The 20,129-nt window shown below is 43.7% G+C and overlaps 1 protein-coding gene across 1 annotated transcript in view; it reads left to right on the top strand.

Annotated features, from left to right (window-relative positions):
* LOC140406496 (cell division cycle 5-like protein) overlaps positions 1 to 20,129 on the top strand; it is a gene marked incomplete at its 5' end in the record, with an annotated part of 67,153 nt that overhangs the window by 34,127 nt on the left and 12,897 nt on the right. The window contains 6 exons of the mRNA XM_072494520.1: positions 3,130 to 3,278; positions 3,869 to 4,031; positions 6,169 to 6,333; positions 6,559 to 6,639; positions 7,038 to 7,280; positions 13,524 to 13,721. Coding sequence (XP_072350621.1) covers positions 3,130 to 3,278; positions 3,869 to 4,031; positions 6,169 to 6,333; positions 6,559 to 6,639; positions 7,038 to 7,280; positions 13,524 to 13,721 — 999 coding nt within the window. The remainder of the gene's footprint in view (positions 1 to 3,129; positions 3,279 to 3,868; positions 4,032 to 6,168; positions 6,334 to 6,558; positions 6,640 to 7,037; positions 7,281 to 13,523; positions 13,722 to 20,129) is intronic.

Below are 20,129 nucleotides of genomic sequence, written 5' to 3'. Positions count from 1 at the left end.
GAGGCCCCCACCTCGCCCCCGTGCTGCCTCCACTGCCCCCAAATTTTCAGAGTCGCCGCCACCACCGGACTTGTGGTGTACCTTGTAGGTGGGAGTGGCAACGGTGCCGTCACCAGTGCCCTCAGACTCGTGCCCACACAGGACGCCATCTCCAGCCTCTTCCACGCCGCCCCCTCTCCTTCCATTACCCACTTTTGGATCATCGCCACATTAGCAGTCCAGTAGTACGCACATAGATTTGGCAACGCCAGCCCTCCTCTGTCCCTGCTACGCTCCAGAAACACCCTTGTTACCCTCTGGGTCTTATTCGCCCACACAAATTCCATTATACTCCTGCTTACCCGCTTAAAAACGGTCTTGGGGATCAGAATGGGAAGGCACTGGAATACAAAGAGGAACCTCGGAAGGACCTCATTTCAACCGACTGCACCCTACCCGCCAACAGGAGTGGCAACATATCCCATCTTTTGAACTCCTCCTCCATCTGCTCCACCAACCGTGTCAAATTGAGCTTGTGCAGGGCCCCCCAATTCCTAGCCACCTGGATCCCCAGGTACCGAAAGCTCCTTTCCGCGCTCTTCAGTGGAAGCTCGTCTGTCCCCCTTCCCTGGTCCCCTGGGTGTACCACAAAGAGCTCACTCTTCCCCAGGTTAAGCATATAGCCAGAAAAGTCCCCAAACTCCCTGAGGATCCGCATTACCTCCAGCATCCCCTCCACTGGGTCCGCCACATACAATAACAGGTCATCGGCATACAGCGACACCCGGTGTTCCTCTCGCTCCCCCCCGAACCAATCCCCTCCAGTTCCTGGACTCCCTCAGTGCCATGGCCAGAGGCTCAATTGCCAATGCGAACAACCAGGGGGACAGGGGATACCCCTGCCTCATCCCCCGGTACAGCCGAAAGTACTCCGACCTCCGCCGGTTCATGGCCACGCTCGCCACCGGGGCTTTATAAAGTAGCCGAACCCACCTGATGAACCTCTCCCCTAACCCAAACCTCTGCAGCACTTCCCATAGATACTCCCACTCCACCAGATCAAAGGCCTTCTCCGCGTCCTTAGCCGCCACTACCTCCGCTTCCACCTCCACTGAAGGCATCATAATTACATTAAGGAGCCTCCACACATTGCTGTTCAACTGCCTACCCTTCACAAATCCCGTCTGGTCCTCGTGAATCACCCCCGGGACACAGTCCTCAATTCTTGTAGCTACAAGAATTCGCCAGCAACTTCGCGTCGACATTGTGGAGCGAGATCGGCCTGTACGACCCACACTCTAATGGATCCTTGTCCCGCTTCAAGATCAGCGAGATCAGTGCCCTGGACATTGTCGGGGGCAGGGCCCCCCACCCCCTCGTCTCATTGGAAGTCCGCAGTGGGCCCAACAAGTCCATGTACTTCCGATGGAATTCTACCGGGAACCCATCCGACCCCGGTGCCTTCCCTGCCTGCATGCTCCCTAGCCCCTTGACCAGCTTCTCCAGCCCAATCGGTGCCCCCAACCCAACCACCTGCTCCTCCTCCACCCTCGGGAACCTCAGCCAATCTAAAAATTGCTGCATCCCCCCCCTCCCCGTCGGGGGCTCAGACCTATACAGCTCCTCATAAAAGTCCCTGAATGCCCCATTTATTCCCACTGCACTCGGCACCATGTTCCCCCCTTTATCCCTCACTCCACCAATCTCCCTCGCTGCCTCCCGCTTAGGGAGCTGATGTGCCAGCATCCGGCTCGCCTTCTCCCCATACTCGTACACCGCCCCTTGCGCTTTCCTCCACTGCACCTCTGCCTTCCTGGTAGTCAACAAGTCGAATTTGGTCTGGAGGCTTCGTCGCTCCTTAAGTAGTCCCTCCTCGGGGGCCTCTGCATAGCTCCTATGCACCCTTAATATCTCCCCCACCAATCTCTCCCCCTCTCTCCTCTCCTTATGGGCCCTAGTGGAGATTAGCTCTCCCCTGACCAACGCCTTCAGCGCCTCCCAGACTACCCCCACCTGCATCTCCCCATTGTCATTGGCCTCTAAGTATCTTTCAATACACCCCCGAATCCGCCCGCACACCACCTCATCCGCCAACAGCCCCACATCAAGGCGCCACAGCGGGCGCTGGTCTCTCTCCTCCACCAACTCCAGCTCCACCCAATGCGGGACATGGTCTGAAATAGCTATGGCCGAATATTCCGTGCCCTCCACTCTCGGGATTAGCGCCCTACTCATAATGAAAAAATCTATCCGGGAGTAGGCTTTATGGACGTGGGTATAAAAGGAAAATTCCCTGCCCCTCGACCTGGCAAACCTCCATGGGTCCACTTCCCCCATCTGGTCCATAAACCCCCTAAGCACCTTGGTCGCCGCCAGCCTCTTACCCGTCCTGGACCTAGAGCGGTCCAGTGCTGGGTCCAACATCGTGTTGAAGTCCCACCCCCCCGTGAAGTCCCGTCCCCCGTCGTCGTCCCCCCATTATCAGGCTCCCTGCCTCCAGGTCCGGAATCCGACCCAGCATGCGCCTCATGAATCCGGCATCATCCCAATTCGGAGCATATACATTCACTAATACCACCCGCACCCCCTGCAACTTACCACTCACCATCACGTACCGACCTCCGTTATCTGCCACGATGTTCAGCACCTCAAACGACACCCGCTTCCCCACCAAAATCACCACTCCTCTATTCTTCACGTCCAACCCCGAGTGGAAAACCTGCCCTACCCACCCCTTTCTCAGCCTAACCTGATCAACCACCTTCAAAGGCATCTCCTGGAGCATAACCACATCTGCCTTCAGTCCCTTCAGGTGCGTGAACACCCGGGCCCTCCTGACTGGCCCGTTCAGGCCTCTCACATTCCAAGTTATCAGCCAGATCAGGGGGCTTCTTATTGAATACTATAAGGTAGCAAAGGACAGGTAAGACCTCAGCTTTGCTCTAGTTCTTTGGTGAACCATTGAAGGGAGTTATCAAGCTCTTCGAATGGTATGAATTTGAGGCAATTCGACAGGGATCTGCTCTGGTTCAAAGTAGGATTGACAGAATGCTAGAAATAGGCTTGTCGGTAATAGGTGATATGGGTAAGGCAGTAAACGAAAAATTAGAGATCTGTCAATTGGCCTTTTCTGTTTTCTTCATTGTGTAGGAAGCTCAAAATTTGATGGCACTGACAAATGTTGATACACCTCTGAAAGGTGGATTGAACACCCCTCTCCATGAAAGTGATTTCTCTGGAGTAACCCCACAGAGACAGGTGGTTCAGACACCAAATACTGTGCTTGCTACACCTTTCAGGTAAACATTGCTCTTTACTGCAGAAATTTGATACCACGTCAATCAGTTTTGGATTGAAAAGTAGATAGTATTGAGTAAAACTATATTTTTTACAAGGAACAACTGAAATGATTGATATGGGTTATTGCTTAATTTAACTTGTGTAATATTTCCTCTCTTTATTAAACTTTATTTAGTGGCATTTGTAGCTTTTAGATGATGTATAACACCGAGACTATAGAGCACCCCGAGTTCACTCTTGAAAAAAAAACTACCATTCACCCTCTCACTGTTATTTATGTTGAAAACTCAGTACAAACGTTAAGTCAGATAGATCATCAGTGAGGTCTGGATGACATTGTTTCCGGTCAAGCCAACTGAGCCAAATGTATCCTTTCTTGCCAGGACGGTGGGGACAAAGAACATCTAGTAAGAAAGAAAAAAAGCATTTAAAATAGAAAGGTGGAGGGGTGTGATTCTAGCCAACAACATCCTAACTGCGTTTTTAAGTTGCATTTCATTCATCACCTTTTCAGCATTTATATGACTATTTGGAGGAGAGAAGTTCTTACGTTTAATAAGAAAAAATTATTTTATTTTACAATGTTTAGGACTCCAACACAAGACAGTGATGGTTTAACTCCACGAAGTGGAATGACACCTAAACCTGGTGTTGCAGTGACCCCAGGAAGGACTCCTTTACGGGACAAATTGAATATCAATCCAGGAGAGGAAATGGTGGATTATAATGATCCTGCATGCACTAAACAATTGGTAAGACACCAGGGTTATTTCTGGAATTAATCTTTAGTCAGTAAAAAAGTGTACATTTATATTAGTGCGCAATGTACACAATGAGTAATCTGATTTAAGTATTTGCCTTAACACTAAAATCCCTTGATGTCCTCATGCATTATGCAATATCAATAGCAATATTCTAATTTAATCCTTTCAATTTGTTTTTAATTGAATATGAGCTATAGTTTGAATTTTTAATTTGAGTACAATAACCTTTACTTTAAAGGCTGTAAGTACAGACTAAATGGTAATATTTTGCTCTGCATTAAAGCAGAAGAGAAGTTAAAAAGGGTAATTAATTAATTCCAATCAGTGAAACTTCTGTCGCCAGCATTGCTAAATCGTTTTAGTCCCGAGGTGACTAACTTATCCAGAACAAAAGAGAAAGCTTGACTTGATTTTATGTGCGTTGCATTTAACTTATTGGCTTAAAGTTACAATATTATATAAGGGTACATGAGCTGTCAAGTAAATCTTTGTAGGGGATATCATTTGGTACTGAATTGTTTTGATCATTATTTAGCATGTTGATTTGGCAAGTTCTTTTGAACTAATACCCCAGTGTGGTTCATTGTTGTCACTGGTGGATGTAATGCAACCAATGTGTAGCAACGGTATTAGCGGTCATGAACGAGCTGCATAACCATCTCCTTTGCTGTATATTCTGTGTAATAGCTAAAATGGCAATAAATTTCAAGTGGCAAATATTTTTCTGTTGCAACCTTTGATATCTGCAGAATTTTGGAACGCTGAAAATCATGATCGATGTCTCAGTGATCGCATTAAAGGAGGTTTGGCCTGATTAGGTTGTGGAAGGGAGAGTAGCAGCTGATGAGTGGCTTCAGTTTTAGTGGCAAAGAAATAACTTCTTACTGATGATGATGGAAGAGACAGGAGAGGAATTTAAGAAGACAGTTTGCCAAAGATAAAAGAAGTCAAGGCTATCTGTGCATTCCAAGAATAGAGCAGACTTGCCAAAAGAAAGCAGGATCTGATTGTGCTTTATTTAGTTCAGCCATACATGGTGTGAATAGCAAAACTAATTGTCTGCCACACGCTTTCATGTGTGCGTCCCTTGGACTTGGAGAGTGATGGTAATGGCTGCACTGGAGGAATGACCAGGGTATGACAGAGTTATGGTTTTAATGGGATCTAAGACATCAATGGCATAGGTTGTGGTCATAGATTGTTTTACCCGTGATTGAGACACTGAATGCTCAGTTTACACAAGATGGCAAATTCAAGGAATATGGATTAGGGATGTTAAATGGAAAGAGATTAAGGATAGGAGGGCAATGATCTCAGCAGAGGGAGCATGATGAATTGAGATGGAGGTTGAAATCACCAAGGATGAGAAGTTGCTTGGAGTAGAAGCGGAGGTAGGAAAGCAGTGAAGATAGCTTGGTGAGAAACTCTTTGGTGTACATAGAACATACAGTGCGGAAGGAGGCCATTCGGCCCATCGAGTCTGCACCGACCCACTTAAGCCTTCACTTCCACCCAATAACCCCTCCTAACCTTTTAGGTCACTAAGGGCAATTTATCACGGCCAATCCACCTAACTGCATGTCTTTGGACTGTGGGAGGAAACCGGAGCAGCCGGAGGAAACCCACGCAGACAAAGGGAGAACGTGCAGACTCCGCACAGACAGCGACCCAGCAGGGAGTTGAACCTGGGACCCTGGTGCTGTGAAGCCACAGTGCTATCCACTTGTGCTACCGTGCTGCCCCAACTGTACTTGGAGTGGAAGAGAACAAAGTTTATAAGTGAGGCTGGAAGAGTGGAACAAAGCTGAGAATCTCAAAGGATGAATACAAGCCACAGAAGTAAGAGACAGACCAAATGTGAATTGGTAATAAGAGCCACTGTGTCACTGGGCCGCGTCGGAAGGTATAGGTAGATAAGGAAGCTTCATTTAGTGGAAAGGTATCATCGCTTGTAGTCCGATTTCCATCAAGGCCATGATGTAAATAATTGTTTTTACAAGTCTTCATGATATTAAAGATACAGTATTGAACTCCAGCATTAATATTTTATCAAGCCTACACTGTTCGTGTTGTCACTTGATTTTTCTAATCTTACCCCAACACTCGTACTTAATTTTACTTTTAGGAAAGAGAGCACCGAGAGCAACTGCGAATGGGACTGTTGAACCTTCCGACACCAAAGAATGACTTTGAAATTGTGCTCCCAGAGAATGCAGAGCGAGAGCTTGAGGAACAGGAGACAGAAGATAATTTCATCGAAGATGCTGCTGATTTGGAATCACGTAGACAAGTAAGCTTCTTCAACAGCTCTACCAAAATAGACTTTTCAGAATTCTTCCCTGTGAACGTATAATGCATCATACTTGAATTTACTGAATCATGTGAATTTTAGAAACAGATCTGTTCTTTATTAATGATGGCTCAGTGGAACAGTGCAGCATTTTTAACATGCATTTGGCTTTTAGAGCCAAACTTATGTTTGCAAGATTCAGATTTTTCATTATTTCCTTTTCAGGCGATGAAGGATGCTGAACGTGAGAGGGAGTTAAAAAAGAGACATCAATCAGTACAGCGAAATCTCCCAAGACCTACAGAGGTGAGCATAAAACTTGCAATTTACTACCAAATATACATAGAGAATAAACATGGAATTGAAAACCAGTAAATCATATCCAACAGAAATTCTCGAGGAATTAAGGGCTATGGAGAGAGAGCGGGTAAATGGAGTTGAAATCAGCCATGATTGAATGGTGAGTGGACTCGATGGGCCGAATGGCCTTACTTCTGCTCCTATGTCTTATGGTCTTATGGAAGGAGGGATTTCTATCAATGGAAGAATTGCACTGTGAAAAGGTGCCGATAGCAGCATAGTGAAAGGTCCATAAATAACATTTTCAGAATTTTTAAGATGAAGTATCATGCAGATAACCATGGAAATGTTCTTTCAAACTATAAAATTGTTGTGTATAAGCTGCATTTTTTGTTTAATTTTAGGTAAATGAAACCATCCTGCGACCTCTGAATGTTGAACCACCTCTGACTGAGATGCAGAAAGCTGAAGAGATGGTGAAGAAAGAAATGATTATTATGCTACACTATGATACACTTCATCATCCATATGTGGACCAGTTTGGTAAAAGAGGGAAAGGAGCAGGATCAGGCTCCAGTAATGCTGAACATATTGCTTTCCTGGATCACAATGGGTATGAAAAAATTAGTAAAGAAGACATGAAAAAGGTTTGTTGATATCTGTAATGTTTAAAATAGAACATGTAATGGTCTCGGATGATGGAACATTTCATTGAATGAATAAAATCTGAAGAGATATGGAACCAAAAAATTAGATTTTTTAAAATTTGCATCTAGGAAAGAGAATAATCCCAGGGTTTGGGTGTGCTTTGTTCTGAGGGAAACATGGAGAGCTTGCATTTTCCACCGGGGGAAAGAATGATTAAATATGTGATTCAGGACTTGGATATAAATAGACAACTTCTTATTGTGGACAGAATATTGGAGACGGGCTTAAAATTAATACTGCTCAGGTGCACTTAACTTTAGAAGAGACTTTTTATACTGAATAGTGTATTTGCTAGAAAATACTTCTGAGGGCCAGTCAGCAAACCTATTTAGAATGGAATTAGATGATTGGTTGGTGGTGAGACTGCAGGTTATAGGGATTAAAGATTGCTGGGTTCACAATTTGTGTTGCTGATGTAGGGAAGGCAGTAGTGGAGGTTTTGTAGGTGTTAGTGAAGTGCACCAGGTCAGGATTGTTCAGGAGGGATATGAAAAAGGATAATTAAACTCTATCCTTGCTTGATCACCCTTGAGGATTAGGAAGTAATTCTGCAGAACAGGTGATTAAATGGGTAGGGCAGAATCCATTATTGGATAAATTTCACATGGTGTGTGGAAGAATTCGATTTGATGAAACAAGTGTCTCTTTCAGTTTGATGTTGCCTATTTCGCAAGAAGCTGTTGAGTGGCTATTTCTTCTGTGACTCTTGGCCATCAGAATATAAGCAACTTGTAACAGTAGTAGAATGGAAAGGGTTTAACTCTCATTAACACAAAATGTGTGCTGATAAGCTGATCACTTGTATCTGACTTTAAAATCTGTTTTAAGTACTGTCATTTTTTTAAAAAGTAAAAAATATGGTTTCCCGCTCAAGTCAGTACTTCAAAAGGAGATACAGAGAAATACTGAATATCTTGTAGCAAAAAGAACGGTTAATGGAAGCAAATATCAGCCATGGTCGAATGGCAGAGCTGAGTTGATGGACTGAATGGCCCAATTCTGCTCCAATATCTTATGGTCTCAATATTATCCATCCCAAACACCATAATGGAGCATGAACCTTCTGAATGAAAGGTAGTCTTTATCCATGAATAAAGGAATGTTGCAACATCCCTTACAAATGGTATATTTTCTTACATTCTCTTCTGCATTCCTTTCCCTGTATTTGCTCTCCAATCTGATATTGGAATGAAGCTCCACAAATGTCTTGTATCTTAAAAATACTGTTTCTTTATTATTACTTTTCTTAGTCTTTATTCGTTCATGGGATGTGGGCATCGCTGGCTGGGCGAGCATTTATTTTCCAACCCTGGGAGCATTTTAAGAATCAACCACTTTGCTGTGGGTCTGGAGTCACATTTAGGCCAGACCAGGTATAGATGGCAGATTTCCTCCCCTAATGGAATTAGTGAACCAGATGGGTTTTTACAACAACCGACATGGTCATCATTAGACTATTAATTCCAGATTTTGTATTGAATTCGGATTTTACCATCTGGCATGCTGGGATTCGAACCCGGGGCCCTTGAGCATTACCCTGGTTTCTGGGTTATTAGTCCAATGTCAATACCACTACTCCATTGCCTGCCCGTACCTGTATATGCATCAATTTAGAATTTTGAAATTAGTACATAGATGCATACTTTACTCTTTAAAATTGTATAAAATGAATCAAACAATATGAAAGAAAAAACATAACAGTTGAAAATAGGCTCCAAGATTGCAAATGACAAGTGCAGGTATTAATTAGATGTAGAATTTTGTCTTCATTTGCAATTGTATGCCATAATTGAGAAGTGCTGGATTGAACAATGTGATCTTGAATAAGGCTTTTATATTATAAGTTCTGGAAGCACAAAAGTTATAGCTAAACTATGAATGAAAAGCTATGATGAAAAGTTACCTCATCTGTTCAGTTGCCCGAATTAATAACACTTCAATAAAATTGTTGGTGTTTCCTGATTATGGAAATGCAACTGAGATCAATATCTTTGTGGAAGAGCAGTGCAGCTAGTTTCTTTCCAGGTAGTATGGGGATCATAAGAGATTTTTGAGGGATAATTCATTCATCTATACACAAAATTACAATGAATGGCTGACTAATGTTACTAATTTCTTTAAAATTGACCTGCCTGCATGTTCAATTGTATAGTATTGGACCCTAGGCGTTGTCTTGGTTTCTCTCTTGACATTCTGCTGGACCTAGTTTCCAGCACTTGTTTTTATTTCAGATCTAGTATTTTCTTTTGATGCAAATGGAAAATAGTTCGCTGAAAAGCGATTTGCGATGTCCTGAGGATGTGAAAGTTTGCTATATAAATGTAATTTGGGGGGAGGCGGTGGCGTAGCGGTATTGTCGCTAGGGATCCCATCACGGCAGATGGTGGAATTTAAACTCAATAAAAAATCTGGAATTAAAAGTCTAATGATGGCCATTGTCAATTGTCATAAAAACCAAACTGGTTCACTGGTGTCCTTTAGGGAAGGAAACCTACCGTCCTTACCTGGTCTGTAACTCCAGACCCAGAGCAATGTGGTTGACTTTGAAATGGTCTAGCAAGCCACTCAGTTGTATTCAATCACTGAAAAGAAACCTTACAGACCACTCGGCATCGACTTAAGCACCGGAAACAACAGTGAAAAACCCAGCACTGTCAACCCTGCAAAATCCTCCTTATCAAAATCTGGGGGCTTATGCCAAAATTGGGAGATCTGTCTCACGGGCTTGTCAAGCAACACCTGACGTAGTCATACTCACAAAATCATACCTTGCAGGTAATGTCCACTATCATCATTCCTGGGTATGTCCTGTCTCACCAGCAAGACAAATCTAGCAGAGCTGGCGGCACAGTGGAATACAGTCAGGAGGGAGTTGCCCTGGAAACCCCATGAGTTCTCTGAAGTCTCGTGGCACAAGGTCAAACGTGGGCAAGGAAACCTCCTGCTAATTAGGACATATTATCCCTCAATAGCTGATGAATCAGTGCTCATCCATGTTAAACACCACCTCGAGGAAGCACTGAGGGTGGCAAGGGCGCAGAATGTACTATGTGTGGGGTACATCAACGTCCATCACCAAGAGTGACTCGGTAGTACCACCAAAGACCGAGCGTACCGGGTTCTAAAGGATATTGCTGCTACACTGGGACTGCATCAGGTGAGGGAACCAACAAGAGGGAAAATCATACTTGACCTCATCCTCACCTGCCTGCCGCAGATGCATCTGTCCATGATGGTACGAGTAGGAGTGACCAATGCACAGCCCTTGTGAAAACCAAGTCCCGTTTTCACATTGTGTTGTGTGGCACTACCACTGCTAAATTGGTTAGACTTGGAACAGATCTAGTAACTTAAGACTGGGCATTCATGAGGCGCTGTGGGCCAGCAACAGAATTGTACTTGACTACAATCTGTAAGCTCATGGCCTGGCATATCCCCCGATCTATCATTACCACCAAGCCAGGATCAACCCTGGTTCAAAGAGTGCATGAACGCATGCCAAGAGAAATAACACACGTACCTAAAGGTGGGGTATCAACCTGGTGAAGCTACAACACAGGACTACATGCTTAAGCAGAAGGTAAAAGACAGAGCTAAGTGATTCCACAACCAACGGATCAGATTTGGCTCTGCCAGCATAGAATCCCTGCAGTGCAGAAGGAGGCCATTTGGCCCATCGAGTCTGCCAGATCCTTTGGAAAACCACCCTACCGAGGGCCAATCCCCTGCCCTATTCCTGTAATCCCATGCTAAGGGGCAATTTAGCATGGCCAAACCACCTAACCAGCACAACTTTGGGCTGTGTGAGGAAACCAGAGGGAACTCAAGCAGACACTGGGAGAATGTGCAAACTCCAACATCACCCAAGGTCGGAATCGAACTCGGGTCCTTGGATCTGTGAGGTAGCAGTGCTACCCACTGCCACTGCAACCCCACATCCAGCCGTGAATAGAGGTGGGCAATTAAAGGAGGCTGCCCCAAAAAAAACATCCTCAATGATGGAGGAGCCCAGCACATTCGTACAAAAGATAAGGATGATGCATTTGCAACAATCTTCAGCCAGAAGTGCCGAGTGGATGATCCATCTTGGCCTCCTCTGGAGGTCCCCAACACCACAGGTGTCAGTCTTCAGCCAATCTGATTCACTCCCATGTGATATCAAGAACAGCTGAAGGCATTGGATACTGCAGAGTCAGTGGGCCCTGACAATATTCCGGCAGAATACCCAATTATTTTTCCAATTAAGGGGTAAGTAATTTAGTGTGCCCAATCCACCTAACCTGCACATATTTGGGTTGTGGGGGTTAAACCCACACAGACATGGGAGAATGTGCAACATCCACACGGACGGTGACCCAGGGCCGGGATTCGAACCCGGGTCCTCAGCGCCATAGTCCCAGTGCTAACCACTGCACCACGTGCCACCTACAGAGTCAATTATTGACTTAATCCAAATGAGGAGACTGAATTTCTGCACCTCACCTGTGACTTTACATTCAAAACACGCCACAAGTCCATGAGGCTGTCCGCATTCTAGAGTAGCGTCTCTGAGGAATATCCAGTGCTGAGTAAAAACAAAAAAAAGCATTTTGTCTGGTGTGGCTAGTGGATGAATCCATGCACTAGGAGTGGGTCGAGAAGAAAGGAGCTTTTGGAGCAGGAGAGTCTTCGTGGTGCGCCACAGGCTAAGAAGGCGGAGGGCAAAGGGCCTGTTCTGCCTGCCCAGTGGTCACCGGAACAGTTGGTGGAATTTCTAAATGCTAAGTTCAGCCAACAGGAAGGAGGCCCTGGAGGAGCTGGCTAAGATGGTGGAGTCGTTTAAAGCAGATATTGAGAGAATGGAGCAGAGGCTGGGGTACCAGGGCCGGGCAATCCAGAAAGTGGAGGAGATGGTGGTGGAGCATGAGGAGCAGTTGGCCTCGTTGGCCAAGGTGGGGATGATGCGGGAGACCCAGAAGGGGCTGAAGGAGAAGGTGGAGGATCTGGAGAACTGCTCCAGAAAGCAAAATTTGAAGTATGTGGGGATGTCTGAAGGGATCGAAGGTGCGGAGACTGGCAAGTATGTGGCCAAAATGTTGGAGCAGTTGATGGGAGAGGGGGCCTTTGACCAGCCCAGGAGGGTTTGACTGGCAGGGGTTTGCGGACGTAATGTCCAAGGTGTTGGGGGTAAAGGTGGCCCCGAGTCTAGAGATAGCAATATTTGGGGTGTCAGAAGATCCGTGAGTCCATGGGGCGAGAGAGGCCGATGTTTTGGTCTTTGCCTCCCTGATAGCCTGGAGACAGATCTTTTTTGGATGGAGGGGCTCGGAGCTGCTGAAAGCAGGGGTGTGGGCGAGTGACCTGCCAGAATTCCTGAGGCTGGAGAAGGTCAAGTTCGTCCTGAGGGGGTCGGTTGATGGGTTCATTTGGAGTTGGAAGCTGTTCATTGACTTCTTTAAGGAAGATTGAGGAGTCAGCAAAGGGGGAGGGGGGGGAGGGTGTAAGGGGGTTAAAATAGGGAAGGCAGGATGGGAGGAGGGGCATGATTGGAGAATGGTGGGAGAATGCGTGTTGATTATTTTTAATGTATCATTTTACTTCTGCTTCGGTTTGTTTTTTATGAAAATGCCTGAATAAAATAATTTTTTTTAAAGTGCTTTTTGTATTTTTTATGACACTGGTTTCAAATCCACTTGGTAGGGAAAGTGCAGCATCAGATCACTGTAAATGTTGCATGATACTGCTACAATACACCAATTGTGCCACAAGATGTCAGTAATGTATTTGACGTCGTGTGTTAGAGTTTGGAAAAAGCAGTGAAATGAATCAGTGGATCCATACAGTCAACAAGATACTCACAAAATACATCTGCTTTTGTGACGAAATATTTAAGGTTCTTTTCAAATCCACTTGCCATTTTCACCTCTGAAAGCAGTGGAGAAGATAACAGCAAGTGTATTTCTACATTGTTGGCTTTTGAAAATAACTCATTTAACATTTTGATGAATAAAATGGCAAGGCACATGAGAAAAAACACAATTCAGGACCCTCAGGTTTGGAGCTATTTGAAGTAAAATCGACCATGCAATGTTTTAGTTTCTAAAATAGCTGGTAAGATTTATTTTTTAGAAAAAATATAATGTCTAATAAATGCCTTTAATTGTAAGAGATGACAACATATTTACTATATACCTTTCTTTCAGGCAAGTGATTTGTTGACGCTGGAGATGGAGGTTGTCAAACATGGTATGGGGCATGGAGACCTTCCTATCGATGCATATAACCAGGTGTGGGAAGAATGTTACAGTCAGGTTCTGTATCTGCCTGGACAGAACAGGTACACTCGAGCCAACCTGGCTAGCAAGAAAGACCGAATAGAATCACTGGAAAAAAAGCTAGAGGTTAGTTTTCACCAGAAAGCTATTTTGTTGCTCAATAAGATGGAAGGACTGCTCCTCCCATAGTTCAAAGGGACATGAGTTAACCCTGTGTAAAACCAGTTTATTCAAGGTTACAGGTTCAATACTATTAAACATTTCAAACTGAGTACAATTAATTAATGGTTATCTTACTTGCAATTGCTTATGGGCAATTGACAAAATTGTAAATGCACACCCTTCATTATGATGGGTCCAAATTCATATCCATTAGTCTTGCCACCAAGACTGACTGAAGGGCCCTGCTTGGAAGTAAGTTGCAAAAACATTTGTTAGACTTGTGCAAGAGTAAAGAATTAACTTGTGGAATATGTGATAAAATTCATCCTCATGATTTGCTGTGTCCATGTATGCATGGGTTGTCCAAGACTCTCACATAGATTGTGTCCTTATCTATGACTGATTCTACAAAACCTAGATTGGCTACATGGTTGTGTGAGTTGCTACAGTCAAATCTGTGAGCTTTCAACATACACAGTATAAGATCTGCACAGACTAAAAGCAACCTGCATATCAATAGCAATGCCTTGCCTATGTGCCATTGTAAACCTTCTCACGAAAGCACCATTCAAGGAAGCCATAGACGTTTGTGCTGTGTCAGTATATCATGGAAAGGGGGACCGTGGCAAGTGATAATGTCACTGGAGTAGTAATCCAGAGGACCCAGGCTTTGGGGGACACGGGTTCAAATCCCACCATGACAGCTGGTGGATTAAATTCAGTTAATAAATCTGGAATGGAAATCTAGCCTCAGTAGTGGTACCATGAAACCACTGTCAATTGTTGTCAAAACCAATCTGGTTCAATACTATCCTTGAGGGAAGGAAATCTGCTATTCTTACCTGGCCTGATCTACATGCTGCTCTAGATACCCAGGAATGTGGTTGACCCTAACTGACCTCTGAAATGGTCTAGCAAGTCAATCAATTCAAGGGCAATTATTGACTGTGCCAGCGATGCCCTCCTATGAAAGAACAAAGAAAAAACAAATTAGATGGGCTGTCATTTTCAGAATATGTACTCATTGAACTTATGAATGTAGCAGCTCACACAATTGAATTCAGCTTTAATGACACTATGTGTGCCCAAATAGATGGTATTGGCATGACAACCCCTCTTGGTCCTGCTTACTCTAACATTTTTGTTGGTTCCACGTGAAACACATTTTTGATTGTCTTGCATATTTCCAATACGTAGATGATATGTTTTCGATATTTGACTCTGTAGCTGCATGTAAGAATTTCTTTACACACCTCCAAAGCATGCTCAAAATTCAGCATTGAAATGAAGCACTCTTAACAAGTTGCCTTGCCTTGATGTGCTAGTTGAGAAATCCACTAATGGGTTCTCTATTGCTGTCTCCCACAAGCCTACTTTATTGGTCAATATGCTTTGGAATTCCTACAATTCCATGTGTTATAAGATTGGCCTTGTAAATATGACCCGAGCCATTTGATCACTGTGCAAGCTTGAAGCCAAAATATGGTGCAGGAAAGCTATCTTGTGGGATAAAAGCTATCCCAATCAAATCATTGTTTGCTGAGTATGCTGAGTACCAAGGGGCTGATTTAGCACAGGGTTAAATCGCTGGCTTTGAAAGCAGACCAAGGCAGGCCAGCAGCACAGTTCAATTCCTGTACCAGCCTCCCCGAACAGGCGCCGGAATGTGGCGACTAGGGACTTTTCACAGTAACTTCATTTGAAACCTACTTGTGACAATAAGTGATTTTCATTTTTCATTTTCATCTCACGTGCTCACGAATAGGCCTAAGTGAACCTGAAGTGCCCTGTCTATCTCAAATTATTTGAAGAATAAGTTATCTCAAATTTTTGAGCTACAGGTGAAGCTAGCCATTTCACCCTGCTACTATTTTTCATAACAGGGTGTTGTCATCAATCCAAAAAGAGTTTCTGCCTACCACACAAATGAGTAATATGGTATATAAATTTCAGTGCCATTGTGATGCCAGAAACGCAGGCCGTACATTCCAATGGCTGGCAGATCGTATCAAACGGCACATCTCTTTGGCTGTTTGCACTCGTACTGACTGTACTCAACCAGCTCTTGCTTGCAAAATTCAGAACATAATGTCTAACATTAGATGTGATTCTACATTTTCACAGCACTTGCTGAACAATCCCGGGTCTGTGAAGCAGTACACTGACAGCCAATTTAAGATTATCCATCAGGCTCGCAATGTGGCTCATTTATGCTTGCTAGAGGCTCCATATATTTATGCACAGGGACCTGTCCTCTGCAGCAAAAGAAACATGTTCAAGCATTGTGCCATTTTTGAATTAAACATAGGCATGGGGACAATAGTTCCTTGGTGTATTCTCTGGGTAAGGCCTCAACCAATCCAAGTCAACTTGCCAACCAATCAGCAGCTTTTTCTCATCCAATATCAATTGTTGCTCCCTTTGAAATGTGACATTCTTGCATCTGTCTGATGAGTGCAAGATGAAAAGCTTCAACAGTATGCCTCTTTTTTCAGCTATATTCACGTTGTGTCCTCTACCAAGTAACAATTCGAAAGTTGTATGGTGTAATTGCATAAATATCCATCAGAGGGAGTTAGTAACAAAATTAATATTGTTTAAGGGTTAGCTCCTGATTGAAATGTAGGTGAGTAGCAAGGTGGACCATATGCTGCTAGTAAAGGAATCAAACTAAAAACATTGTCAATGGACAATGAACCAGTTATGTTCCACATTCATTTGACGTAAGCTTGCAGTCCCTTAAAGCTTTGGTCATTTTGAACATTGTTGACATTTTATGCTTTTTATTTTTACAAGATTTCCACACAGCAAAATTAACATTAGTTTCCAAGAATGGAGTTGTTGCCATTATTTTCATATGTCGTCAGAGTTCTTTATTTCCGAAGAATGAGTTGCACGTTAAATATATTAGACCAGATTTTGTGATCAGGAAGACTGGACGGTGCCAACCATTCATGGTACTGAGACTTATCCAGATTTTATGTGGGATAGTGCACTGTAAACTGCAGTGATTAGAACGGCATAGTCCCCTCCACAGGGATCTAGGACATGTGAACATGACAAGCATCTGTGCATCTCCTTAACCAATCAGACAAAGAACCGTTAAAGAGCCATACACAATCTAAACCAGGAAGTGTAAGTTGAATAGTTAATTCAGTGCTAATTTGTGTACAGGAAACAAAATATGAGAGGGTAAGATGTGATACGAGAGAGATAAGAGATACGGAGGAATGGGAGTTCACACTTATGGAAGTTAATTTTCAGTGCCTAAGAGGTTGTTTCACAGCAATTAAGACTTAATATGCTGTTAAAAATGTACACTTCGGTGGCAAGCTGTAACTTTTTTTGGTGCATTTAGTAGGTTTTTATCATGTAAGTGCACCAACTTCACACCAAACTGCATGTGTTTCAATGCCAATTTTGTTGGTGAAACACTTGCAGTGAAACCTTTGGAGGAGCAGGGCAACTCAGTCAGCAACTTGCTGATTTCTGTTAACTGCATGTACAGTTGCCAGAAGTTGCTATCTGATTTGCACTCTAGTGGTGAGAGTTAGTAGCTTTGAATTACTTGTACTGTAAAGTCGTAGTAAAAGTTATATTTGTAAATCAAACCTGGATTTTTGTAATATTAACATTTATATAATTTCTGATAGAATGGGTGTTCAAATTGCCTTCGTATGGGTATGTAAAGACTTCAACTTACAATATGTTCTTCTGGATAAGTAACAGTGTTCTTTTATTAGTTGCTGATTGGTTTTCTAAGTTTTCTTAAAAATTGGCTTAGCTATGTGGCTAATGTACTCTTTTGGAAGGACCTTATTATTGAGTGAGGGATCCTTTCTCACCTGAACTGCAAATTCTCTTGTTCTGGCTGCAAATACTTAATCAATGGCTGAAGTAGCATTTCTGCATCGCAGTGATAATGTTTGATTAAATTAATTTTTACTTTTATGAACACTATTTTAAAATAGCGTGCTGGGAAGATGTAGGTCAGTAATTGTCTGGGGGAAAAAGGTTAAAAACGTTTGATCTACACTCTTTGTTAAACTTTTAAAAATAATTATTACAGAATTGCATGGTTCATTAGTTTTTCCAAACTGCATTATAAATCTATTTTTGAAAGATCAGAGATTGAGAATTTTGTTTGACAAGAAATCCTATTTTGAAGATTACATATGTATGAATCCTTTAGAGTTAACTGATTTGCAAGTCTTGCAAGATACAAACTTATTAACCCTAGCGATTCAATGTGTATTGGTTTAGAAAACGATTTTGAACATAGTGTACACTGAAGGAAATGAAAGATCTAAGATTGCATTATTTTTGGTTGGGGTAGTCCTCCGAAGGGTGAAATACAGCTTCAGTGTTTCCGAATACTCTTAAATTCAATTCTAGTGAGCACCTGCCGATCATGTCAATGGAATGCAAGTTATTAACACTATTTGAAACTCCCATTTAGCAGGCAATTAGGTTGTCAACATGTTTTGCTATGTCATATGCTGTGTGTTGTACTACAGAGGGAAATAGTTAACATTTTGAGTCCGATATGAGTCTTCGTTGGAACTCTTCACTGTTCAGTTCTGATGAAGAGTCACATTGTACTCAAAATGTTAACTCTGTTTCTCTATCCACAGATGTTGCCAGACCCAATGGACTTTTTCAGCACTTTCTGTTTTTATTCCAGCACTCCAACATCCATGGTATTTTGCTTTTATTTTCTCCTGATCCTTGACCAACCATTATTTTAAGGATTCCTTATAATGTATTTTAATGTATTCCTATTTAGTGCACGTGGCTATGCACGTTCTGTGCAGCACAGGTTACATAGCATGCCCAGTTTCGCGCTTGACATTCCTCAGTGAATTTGTTAGGAGATTAGAGATCCTGTTATTTGTAACGTCTAATGCTGCTTTTATGTTAAGTTTGGTAGGTGATTGTGGTGATACACCACTGTACTTCCCTACCATTGTACATAGTATATAATAGTTGTGTGTAACGTGGCCCTGTAATACTGTGTATTGTACTGTAGCTCTGCAGAGGTTCGGTCACTGGTAGGTAACCCGACCTGGCCACGGAGAGCTCCGTCTTAGCCACTCCCCCGGGAGTTACGTATAAGAACCCTCTTCTGGGACCGGCCCCATTCTGTCTGGGATCGTCTGTGTCGTGTAAGCCTCCCATGTAGTATATTAAAGCCTTAGTTAAAGTCTCAAATGTCTTTGTGGTTCTTGACGCTTAGTGCATCAATTTAATATACTACATGGGAGGCTTACCCGACACAGACGACCAGTGGGTGCCCGAGTACGCTGACAAGGCCCGACCCCTCCTCCGTTCCCCCTCCCGCCCGAGGCCTGCCAGGCCTTCCACCTCCTAAAAACCACTATCGCCAAAGCCGCCATGCATGCGGTAGACGAGTCTGCACCATTCCAAGTCGAGAGCGATGCCTCCGACTTTGCCCTGGGTGCCACCCTCAACCAGGCGGGCAGGCCCATCGCCTTCTTTTCCCGCACACTCCAAGGCCCCGAGATCAGCCACTCCTCTGTTGAGAAGGAGGCATAAGCCATAGTGGAAGCCGTCCGGCACTGAAGGCGCTACCTCGCCGGAAAACTATTTACCCTCGTTACTGACCAACGATCAGTTGCGTTCATACAAAGAACAAAGAAATGTACAGCACAGGAACAGGCCCTTCAGCCCTCCAAGCCCATGCCGACCATGCTGCCCGACTAAACTACAATCTTCTACACTTCCTGGGTCCGTATCCTTCTATTCCCATCCTATTCATATATTTGTCAAGATGCCCCTTAAATGTCCCTATCGTCCTTGCTTCCACTACCTCCTCCGGTAGCGAGTTCCAGGCACCCACTACCCTCTGCGTAAAAAACTTGCCTCGTACATCTACTCTAAACCTTGCCCCCTCACCTTAAATTTATGCCCCCTAGTAATTGACCCCTCAACCCTGGGGAAAAGCCTCTGACGATCCACTCTGTCTATGCCCCTCATAATTTTGTATACCTCTATCAGGTCTCCCCTCAACCTCCTTCGTTCCAGTGAGAACAAACCGAGTTTATTCAATCGCTCCTCATAGCTAATGCCCTCCATACCAGGCAACATTCTGGTAAATCTCTTCTGCACCCTCTCTAAAGCCTCCACATCCTTCTGGTAGTGTGGCGACCAGAATTGAACACTATACTCCAAGTGTGGCCTAACTAAGGTTCTATACAGCTGCAACGTGACTTGCCAATTCTTACACTCAATGCCCCGGCCAATGAAGGCAAGCATGCCGTATGCCTTCTTGACTACCTTCTCCAGCTGTGTTGCCCCTTTCAATGACCTGTGGACCCGTACTCCTAGATCTCTTTGACTTTCAATACTCTT

The sequence above is a fragment of the Scyliorhinus torazame genome, unplaced genomic scaffold (genome assembly GCF_047496885.1).
Source record: "Scyliorhinus torazame isolate Kashiwa2021f unplaced genomic scaffold, sScyTor2.1 scaffold_574, whole genome shotgun sequence".
NCBI classification, from domain to species: domain Eukaryota; kingdom Metazoa; phylum Chordata; class Chondrichthyes; order Carcharhiniformes; family Scyliorhinidae; genus Scyliorhinus; species Scyliorhinus torazame.
Note: the sequence above shows the minus strand (reverse complement) of the source record. Positions and strands in the feature narration are given on the sequence as shown.